Source organism: Scardinius erythrophthalmus (genome assembly GCF_964197995.2).
Source record: "Scardinius erythrophthalmus genome assembly, chromosome: 24".
Lineage (NCBI taxonomy): Eukaryota > Metazoa > Chordata > Actinopteri > Cypriniformes > Leuciscidae > Scardinius > Scardinius erythrophthalmus.
Window position 1 is genome coordinate 11,391,844 of NC_138244.1, and position 11,372 is coordinate 11,403,215.

The following is an 11,372-nucleotide window of genomic DNA, read 5'->3' on the forward strand; positions in this document are numbered from 1 at the left end:
TGGATTAAAGAACAATAGGATACAGTTCAACACTCTTATTTCTAAATCTAATCTAAAGTCATTTTTGCTTATTGGTATGGTTGAATTAGATCATTGAAGGTCAGCAGCAAAGACATTGCTTAATAAAGTGAGATTAAATACATAAAGTATATTTGTGTAATTTAATACAGCTTGATAAAAGTTTTGCAACACTTTATTTCTCTCAACATGGGGACTGGAGAGCTGTCAGTCAATAAATGTGGAAAAAGTACCTAGCAATACATTTTGTTGTAAATTGACAAAGTAATGCGTTACTTTACTAGTTACTTGAAAAAGTAATCTGGTTACGTTACTCAAGTTACTTTTAATGAGTTACACCCAACACTGATTTTGAATAGGCCTATTTATGTCATGTTTATTATTAATATTTAAATCTAGGGTTTGGTAGTTTAGTTAGAAACATATAACTACCATCATACCCAATAAGGCAGACCTGACTCTTTCCTTACCTGAATGCACATGTGCACATCTGGGTTCCCTTTTTTGTCTATCTTCAAACTTGCACAAAAACACTAGATGTTGCAAACATTGTATAAAGCAACATTGTGGTGAGTTTGTGAGGCAAAACATTTGCCAATTCATGATTAAATAAAGCTTATCGCAGTTAGTAATCATTACAATTTGACTTTGCTCATGGACCTACCAAATGTGTCTACAGAGATAAGACAACACACCCTCTTACTTTTTCATTTGTCATTTTTCACATAATTTTTAAACGAACACATTTCATTATTTCTTTACACAAATAAAGGATCTAAGTGACAATAAAGTATGAAACTGAGAAACTCGCCTTCAAATCTTCACCACCATTCATTCATTTCAGTATCATTTAGACATTAAGAAAAGGTTGGAAATTACAGTTTTTCTCGATTGCTTAAACACATTTCTTGAAACTATGCCTCGTATTCTCAAAACTATAAACACAAATCCATAACGTCTCACCCAATTCCCCAAACATCCTATTTTCAGGTCAAAATGAAGCTCTACACTCAAAACCATTCACTCTCGCTGAAAAACCAAACTTTGCCCTCGGACAGGACACACAAGCCCTCAAAATCACACACACTACAACATAGTCTAACACACTGGTGCAATAAATTCAAAACAACATTTCCAAAACTGGAAAGTTATGTTGCTTGTGGTTCCCCCATCACAAACCTTTTCACACGATGAACACAAAAGACACAACCAGTGGATACATTGGCACATTTTTATTCATACACAGAAAACACACACACACAAAAATAAATTTTTTTCCTGTTTTACTCTTTTTTTTTTTACTCTCTCCTCAAAATTTATTTTTTTATATTTACTTACAGTAAGATGTGTGTGACCAACATATGACAGTAAAAGAGCACACGCAAACCATATTCTAATATGGAATTCGAATTGTATTGGAATGGTAAAGAGTGTTGGGATGTGACAGGAGGGTCTCCACTCAAGGATACAATATGATGGACACGTCTAAGAATGTTCCACATATGGTTGAAATACCATCATTTGCCTAGAAAAGATAACATTCTGGGAGTCCAGACTATAAAGGAGAAAGGATGCCCTCCCTTCACTGTCACACTCTGCAGCCACTCTGTGTGACTGTATGACTGCTGGCCTTTTCTTGCAAGAAAATAAACCTCATCAAAGACTATTGGAAATGTTTGTCTCTTATTCAGTGATAGAATTTTGTTTGCCCCCACACCTCCCTGAAGGTTCTCGAGGCGACGGTAAAGCGACTCAAATTTGGCCTTACTCGTAACCCAGCCTCCCTTATAGTCATAACATTGACTAACACATGGGCAACTAGAGTGGCTTGAATTTCATCTGAGACTGCTTGTCTTCTTATCCTTGCCCTTCCTCCTCCTCATTCTTATCCCTCTTCCTTCATGTCTTTCTGGATCCATTGTTCCAAAACGCAATAAACTGATTTGGGCCCTTTTATATATCTATTGAAGGTTCTGATTGATGTGTGTTAAATTTTGACTCTTAGTGTTTCCACCTGGGTAATTGTGTGCTAACTGAGCTGAAGCTGTGCTGATTGAGTGAACAATTTTGAATGCTAGTGCTTTCTATATGACAACATGGTCTAAGCAATGAGAAATGAAGGGATTTGTGTGTAGAGTTTTGCAGTGACAGTTCAACAAATCTGACTCATGTGTCAAAACAGGGAATAGTGTTTATAGTTTAGTGAAATGGGTGTGCTTTTTGATAAATGGCGTTATGGTTTTGAAATTTTAGTTCAAAAGCCTGGTTATAGTGTTTAAGCAATCGAGAAAAACTGTAAAATCAAGCTCTGTTGCAACAAATGTCTCTCCCACTTTTAATATTTCACCATAATGATATGTCTTTAAAACTCTGCTGCTGCCACACAAAGTTGTTTATTCTGAGGTTTTAAGATTAATTTCCTTTAGAGATGAGTCAGTCTAATCTATTCATTTTGATGATTATTTTTCATCTTAGTTTGTCTCAGGTAAGAAAAATAAAGTCACTTTACAATTACTATTGATACCTTATTTCTCAAAGTATTGTGTCTAATATATTGTAGAGTGCATTTATTGTTTGAAAGTGTTTTTATTCTTTTATTATGTACTTTCCTGTCATTTGGTAACCATAGTCAGTGAGAGGAAAAGAATGTGTGTGCGATCTAAAAAATTTAGATCCTCCTTTTCCTACGAACGAACTAACAAAAGTAGAGACCACTGCTTTACAATGCATTGAGACCATCACTTCAGAAAAGGTACAAAAAATATATTTAAATGACATCTTTTCCCCTCTTATTATATTTAATTCAATTGAGTTTTAAATCAAATTAAAATGTCATAAATATCTGCAGATGACAGGCTTAGATGTACTTGTGCTGGGTCTACAACAACGCATCAAGCAGCTGGAGGAAAACGTGGTCGTGCTAGAAAAGGAGGATGACGGGAATCTATATGGAGCCGTTTCTCTACGCATCATTGAGTTAGAGATCGCAGAGATTCAGGACCTCCTCGACAAACTCAACAGGACCACCCAAAATTACCAGCATCTCAGTGTACAGACTGCAGCTCAGGTGACTTTCTGTACAAAAAAAGTGCAAATCCATTGCAGTGTGAAATATTTTCTTGCCAAGAAAAAGCACTAAAATAATAATCACAAACAGAAAATAAAAATCATGTAAGTAGTTTTAATTATAAATGCAAATAACAGAAATACAACTTAAGTCAATATACATAACATAAAACATAACCTCAAAATAACAATCTCAAAAATAAATAAAAAACATCATAAATAGTATATAGGTAAAACTTCACAATAAATCCTGTTTTGTTAACATTAGTTAATGCATTATCTAACATTAACTAACAATGAGCAGTATATTTTTAAAGCATTTATTAATCTTTGTTAATGTTATTCAGTATGTTTTTCACAGTGCATTAACTAATATAATCTATTACTAAATATTAACATTTACAAAGAATTATAAATGCTGTAGAATTATTGTTCATTGTAAGCTCATGTTAACTAATGTTAACAAACTAAACCTTATTGTAAAGTGTTACCATGATGTAGATATTCAAATAGAGGTCAGATAACAATGTAAAAGAAAATGACTTTTTAAGTAAAAATATGATAATATAAATTGCCTTAAACCTGGAAATGTTCCACTACGCACATCTGACACTAATGTTAATTAAATGTAGATGATAAATGATGGGGCATTTTTGCTGTTTTTATTTTATTTTATTTTTTTTATATTATTTCCTTACTTGTTTTTTAACTGCCCAAATTCTTATTTTTCACCCTTTCGTAGCTTGAAGATATGAAAGACACAATGGTGGAGTTGGAGAAGTTTGACAAATTTCAAGTAATTAAGAAATATAGAGAGAGAAACATCCAGAAGAACTTGGAACAGTGCAAAGAAGAGCTCAAGGCTACAGCAGCACCTCCAACAGTTTCCTCAGGTACGCTAAAGTCCCCAATAGTCCCAATTTTTCAGTTGTACATTACACAGTTTTTCTTCTGTTTTTAGCTCGCTGTGGTCTGGGCCGTATGGTCAGTGTGGCGGGACCTAGAACGTATTCCCTCACGGTCTACAGCACCTCCTATACTTATGGTGCTTGGGGTCGAGATGCAAAGCCGGCTCCAGGAGACGAGAACAAGTACTGGCTGGTGGTGCTGTCAAGTAGTAATGTTTATGGCAACTTTATCCGCCAGTACAGTACCTTGAGTACTCTTTTATTAGGTATAGGACCAACAGATACCTATATATCAAGCTCCAACCCCACAACAAACACAATTCAGGGGCCAAACATGGTCATGTACGGCAATGCGCTCTATTATAACTGTTACTACACATACTCCGTCTGTCAGTTCAACATGACGACTCGTTCTGTCAGTACTGTTGCTTTACCTAATGATGCAGGTTTCAACAGCAAGTTTCCTTTCGCACACCTCGGCACAACATACGCCTATACAGATATGGATTTTGCCACTGATGAATCAGGCGTCTATGTTATATACGCAACCACAAGCAACTTTGGAAATGTGATGATCAGTAAAGTTGAGACTAGTAACCCTCCTGTTTTGAACCAAACATGGTCCACTTCTCTTCACAAAAGGACTGCCACAAACACATTCATGGTGTGCGGTGTGCTTTATGCTACTCGTTACCTAGATCAAAAAACTGAAGAGATCTTTTACTCTTATGACACCAAGACAAAAGAAGAGCAATACGATTTGAGAATTCACATTAAGAAGATGCAGACTAATATTCAGTTTCTAAACTATGACCCCAGAGATCATCTGCTGTATGTCTACAGTGATGCCTACATTCTAACTTATAAACTCATCTTTCAGTAAGTCTCCAATGAACTTGAACAATGAGCTTGTAATCAATTGCTAGAAACAAAAATGGGTAACTATGGAGACAAACAAGGCAGCAAAGGAAACAAAGGCAAGTCAAGTCACCTTTATTTAAGTTAAGATAAGTTTAGTTTATTGTCCTTTCGGAAATTATTTTTTGTGTCTGTGACACCCTTCAGTCATCACCAACACCAAATGACAAATACAGACAAACATCAAAAATACAAAAGTACCTTACAAAATACAACAGACATCAACAACATCCCTTTCGCAACAGCAAAATCACTGCCAAATATGTAATTTAAATAGCGCTTTTGACAATACAGATTGTTTAAAGCAGCTTTCCAGTGATAATAGGAAATTAATGCAACAAAGATTGTTTTCGCTGTACAGCAGCTCTAGAAGAAAGTCTTCGTCTAGCTTAAGTAAGTTTTTAATTTATTACATTTCCATTGTTATTAACTTAGGGGCCACTTACACGACACCGTTTTCAACTGAAAACAGAAAACCTTTAATGCGTTCTGGCTGTTCATTTACACGACAATGGCGTTGTGATGACCTGAGAACGCAAACTTTGAAGTAGATTTCAAAGTGCAAGTTTTTTAAACAGGTTTTGAAAGCGATACCATTATCATAAACTTTACCATTGTGTAAACTTCAAAAACGTGAATCTGTGAAAACGTTGATGGCATGTACACGCATATTATGTGTTTAGTCTATAGGCATGTGATGATTCCAAAAAGTCCACATAACAAAAGATATGTCATTGCAGTCAAGAGCACAAAATATTGTTGATATAGTCACAATTTACTGTACCATCATCTGTGATCATCACTTACCTGTTTGTGATTGCTGTTCAATAAAGCACTGTTTTGTAACCAATCCACCTCTCTCTGTGTCTGCTATCTCCTAACAGAATGGAATCCATATTGGATTTTTCAGCAGGTTTCTCAAATAGTTTGGCCATGGGACTCACATTTCCCTATGATCATTAAGCCACAACTCAATTTGACATAATTTCTATATAATATATATACTGTATATTTAAATTGAAAATATTAAATAGCAGTCCCAAACAATCTTTTGTTAATACAATAAAGTTAGTCAGTTGGTAGGAGCTACTGTACCACAGTCATTAAAAAATTATGCAAAAATAACACAAAGTGAAAATGAAGTGGTGTTTTGTGGTTACAGAAGCAAGTTACCATGGTAATAGATACACAATACTACAGTGAACTGAACTCCATAGAATGAACTCCATACCTGCAAGCAAATCCTTCCCACCTCCCACCTAACTCACAACATACCAGTTAAGTAATTCATACTTTTTTAGTAAGGATTTAATAATTGACAACATAACTACGACGTTGCATGCTAGTAATTTCTGGATCCGACGGTATCAGTTTGATACATGTAAATATTTGAAAATTCTTGAGTAAGAAACATGTGGGGAACAGAATCCGACAGCAAACAATTCAGCTGTCGGAATCCGTTCCCCCACCCATATGATGAGAGATGTTGATGTAGTGGCTTAAAAGATGCTGATTTTATTCCTTGTGTGGATGGAGTTTAACCAGCAACAATGCCAAAAAAATCATATTTAAACTGTTGCTGTTTAAGCTCCATCTACACACAGAATAGAATCAGCATCTTTTAAACCACTACATCAACACACCTCTCATCATGGGGGTGGGGGAATCTTTTAAAGCAGTAGTTCACTTTAAAATGAAAATTACCCCATGATTTACTTACCCTCCAGCCATAGGTGTATATGACTTACAGATGAATACATTCGGAGTTATATTAAAAAATATCCTGGCTCTTCCGAGCTTGATATTGGCAGTGAATTGCTACCAACAGTTTGAAGCTCAAAAAAGTGAATCCATCCATCATAAACAAACTCCACATGGCTTCTGGGGGGATTAATAAAGGCCTTCTGAAGCAGAGTGATGAGTTTGTGTAAGAAACATATTACTATTTAACATGTTACAATGTAAAATTGTTCCTATTTAACATGTTACAAAGTAAAATTCCCCTCCTTGAACTGCCACCTTACCATAGTGGAGGGGTTTGAGTACCCGAATGACCCTAAAAGCTATTAAAACCTCATTGTGTAAGATAAAGCTAAAAAACTAAAAAAGCTAAAAAAAGATTGCCAGGGCACTGACCACTTGGCTATTGGGCTGTGTAATTAGCTGTACAGTGCTAAATATTAGAACCTCATTGTGTAAGAAACATTTTTCGACGGCAAAAAAAACAGCTGTCGGAATCCGTTCCCCCACTCCCATTATGAGAGATGTTGATGTAATGGCTTAAAAATGCTGATTTTATTTTTGTTTGTGGATGGAGCTTAACTTGCATCAGTTTAAATAATACATTTTTTTGCTTTTTATTATGATAGGACAGTATACTATCAAGAAAGTTTGACGAAACGGGACTTGAACTCGGGTCGCCCAAAGCTAAAAAAAAATTGCAAGGGCACTGACAACTTGGCTATTGAGCTGCGTAATCAGCTGTAAAGTGACAAATATTAGTACCTCATTGTGTAAGAAACATAGGGGGAACAGAATTCGACGGCAGAAAAAACAGCTGTCGAAATCCGTTCCCCCACTCCCATTATGAGAGATGTTGATGTAATGGCTTAAAAATGCTGATTTTATTTTTGTGTGTGGATGGAGCTTAACTTGCATCAGTTTAAAGAATTTATTTGTTTGCCTTTTATTATGATAGGACAGTATACTATCAAGAAAGTTTGACGAAACGGGACTTGAACTCGGGTCGCCCAAAGCTAAAAAAAAATTTGCAAGGGATTCTGACCACTTGGCTATTGGGCTGCGTAACCATCTGTAAAGTGACAAATATTAGTACCTCATTGTGTAAGAAACATAGGGGGAACAAAATTTGACGGCAAAAAAACAGCTGTCGGAATCCGTTCCCCCTCTCCCATTATGAGAGATGTAAGATGTTGATGTAATGGGTTAAAAATGCTGATTTTATTTTTGTTTGTGGATGGAGCTTAACTTGCATCAGTTTAAATAATACATTTTTTTGCTTTTTATTATGATAGGACAGTATACTATCAAGAAAGTTTGAAGAAACGGGACTTGAACTCGGTTCGCCCAAAGCAAAAAAAAAATTGCAAGGGCACTGACCACTTGGTATTGGGCTGCGTAATCAGCTGTAAAGTGACAAATATTAGAACCTCATTGTGTAAGAAACATAGGGGAAACAGAATTCGACGGCAGAAAAAACAGCTGTCGAAATTCGTTCCCCCACTCCCATTATGAGAGATGTTGATGTAATGGCTTAAAAATGCTGATTTTATTTTTGTGTGTGGATGGAGCTTAACTTGCATCAGTTTAAAGAATTTATTTGTTTGCCTTTCATTATGATAGGACAGTATACTATCAAGAAAGTTTGACGAAACGGGACTTGAACTTGGGTCGCCCAAAGCAAAAAAAAAATTGCCAGGGCACTGACCACTTGGCTATTGGGCTGCGTAATCAGCTGTAAAGTGACAAATATTAGAACCTCATTGTGTAAGAAACATAGGGGGAACAGAATTCGACGGCAAAAAAACAGCTGTCGGAATCCGTTCCCCCTCTCCCATTATGAGAGATGTTGATGTAATGGCTTAAAAATGCTGATTTTATTTTTGTGTGTGGATGGAGCTTAACTTGCATCAGTTTGAATAATACATTTTTTTGCTTTTTATTATGATAGGACAGTATACTATCAAGAAAGTTTGACGAAACGGGACTTGAACTCGGGTCGCCCAAAGCTAAAAAAAAATTGCAAGGGCACTGACAACTTGGCTATTGGGCTGTGTAACCAGCTGTAAAGTGACAAATATTAGTACCTCATTGTGTAAGAAACATAGGGGGAACAGAATTCGACGGCAGAAAAAACAGCTGTCGAAATCCGTTCCCCCACTCCCATTATGAGAGATGTTGATGTAATGGCTTAACAATGCTGATTTTATTTTTGTGTGTGGATGGAGCTTAACTTGCATCAGTTTAAAGAATTTATTTGTTTGCCAAAAAAAAACAGCTGTCGAAATCCGTTCCCCCACTCCCATTATGAGAGATGTTGATGTAATGGCTTAAAAATGCTGATTTTATTTTTGTTTGTGGAAGGAGCTTAACTTGCATCAGTTTAAAGAATTTATTTGTTTGCCTTTTATTATGATAGGACAGTATACTATCAAGAAAGTTTGACGAAACGGGACTTGAACTCGGGTCGCCCAAAGCTAAAAAAAAGATTGCCAGGGCACTGACCACTTGGCTATTGGGCTGCGTAATCAGCTGTAAAGTGACAAATATTAGAACCTCATTGTGTAAGAAACATAGGGGGAACAGAATTCGACGGCAAAAAAACAGCTGTCGAAATCCGTTCCCCCACTCCCATTATGAGAGATGTTGATGTAATGGCTTAAAAATGCTGATTTTATTTTTGTTTGTGGATGGAGCTTAACTTGCATCAGTTTAAAGAATAATTTTTTTTGCTTTTTATTATGATAGGACAGTATACTATCAAGAAAGTTTGACGAAACGGGACTTGAACTCGGGTCGCCCAAAGCTAAAAAAAAGATTGCCAGGGCACTGACCACTTGGCTATTGGGCTGTGCAATCAGCTGTAAAGTGATAAATATTAGAACCTCATTGTGTAAGAAACATAGGGGGAACAGAATTCGACGGCAAAAAAAACAGCTGGCGAAATCCGTTCCCCCACTCCCATTATGAGAGATGTTGATGTAATGGCTTAAAAATGCTGATTTTTTTTTTTTTTTGTGGATGGAGCTTAACTTGCATTAGTTTAAAGAATTTATTTGTTTGCCTTTTATTATGATAGGACAGTATACTATCAAGAAAGTTTGACGAAACGGGACTTGAACTCGGGTCGCCCAAAGCTAAAAAAAATTGCGAGGGCACTGACCACTTGGCTATTAGGCTGTGTATTTAGCTGTAAAGTGACAAATATTAGAACCTCATTGTGTAAGAAACATAGGGGGAACAGAATTCGACGGCAAAAAAAACAGCTGTCGAAATCCGTTCCCCCACTCCCATTATGAGAGATGTTGATGTAATGGCTTAAAAATGCTGATTTTATTTTTTGTTTGTGGATGGAGCTTAACTTGCATCAGTTTAAAGAATTTATTTGTTTGCCTTTTATTATGATAGGACAGTATACTATCAAGAAAGTTTGACGAAACGGGACTTGAACTCGGGTCGCCCAAAGCTAAAAAAAAGATTGCCAGGACACTGACCACTTGGCTATTGGGCTGTGTATTTAGCTGTAAAGTGATAAATATTAGAACCTCATTGTGTAAGAAACATAGGGGGAACAGAATTCGACGGCAAAAAAAACAGCTGTCGAAATCCGTTCCCCCACTCCCATTATGAGAGATGTTGATGTAATGGCTTAAAAATGCTGATTTTATTTTTGTTTGTGGATGGAGCTTAACTTGCATCAGTTTAAAGAATTTATTTGTTTGCCTTTTATTATGATAGGACAGTATACTATCAAGAAAGTTTGACGAAACGGGACTTGAACTCGGGTCGCCCAAAGCTAAAAAAAAGATTGCAAGGGCACTGACCACTTGGCTATTGAGCTGCGTAATCAGCTGTAAAGTGACAAATATTAGTACCTCATTGTGTAAGAAACATAGGGGGAACAGAATTCGACGGCAGAAAAAACAGCTGTCGAAATCCGTTCCCCCACTCCCATTATGAGAGATGTTGATGTAATGGCTTAAAAATGCTGATTTTATTTTTGTTTGTGGATGGAGCTTAACTTGCATCAGTTTAAAGAATAAATTTTTTTGCTTTTTATTATGATAGGACAGTATACTATCAAGAAAGTTTGATGAAACAGGACTTGAACTCGGGTCGCCCAAAGCTAAAAAAAAGATTGCCAGGAAACTGACCACTTGGCTATTGGGCTGCGTAATCAGCTGTAAAGTGATAAAAATTAGAACCTCATTGTGTAAGAAACATAGGGGGAATAGAATTCGACGGCAGAAAAACAGCTGTCAAAATCCGTTCCCCCACTCCCATTATGAGAGATGTTGATGTAATGGCTTAAAAATGCTGATTTTATTTTTGTTTGTGGATGGAGCTTAACTTGCATCAGTTTAAAGAATTTATTTGTTTGCCTCTTATTATGATAGGACAGTATACTATCAAGAAAGTTTGACGAAACGGGACTTGAACGCGGGTCGCCCAAAGCTAAAAAAAAAGATTGCCAGGGAACTGACCACTTGGCTATTGGGCTGTGTAATCAGCTATAAAGTGACAAATATTAGTACCTCATTGTGTAAGAAACATAGGGGGAACAGAATTCGACGGCAGAAAAAACAGCTGTCGAAATCCGTTCCCCCTCTCCCATTATGAGAGATGTTGATGTAATGGCTTAAAAATGCTGATTTTATTTTTTTTTGTGGATGGAGCTTAACTTGCATCAGTTTAAATAATACATTTTTTTGCTTTTTATTA

At 36.3% G+C, this 11,372-nt stretch overlaps 1 protein-coding gene across 1 annotated transcript; it reads left to right on the plus strand.

The window, feature by feature from the left end:
• Positions 1–2,760: 2,760 nt before the first annotated feature.
• On the plus strand, positions 2,761–4,875 carry LOC308684272 (olfactomedin-4-like; the record flags this gene model as incomplete). Its single annotated transcript, XM_081355388.1, has 4 exons — positions 2,761–2,770; positions 2,867–3,085; positions 3,827–3,977; positions 4,046–4,875. The coding sequence occupies exons 2-4, from the start codon at positions 2,867–2,869 to the stop codon at positions 4,873–4,875; spliced, it is 1,200 nt and encodes a 399-aa protein (XP_081211514.1). The 5' UTR covers positions 2,761–2,770.
• Positions 4,876–11,372: the final 6,497 nt, after the last annotated feature.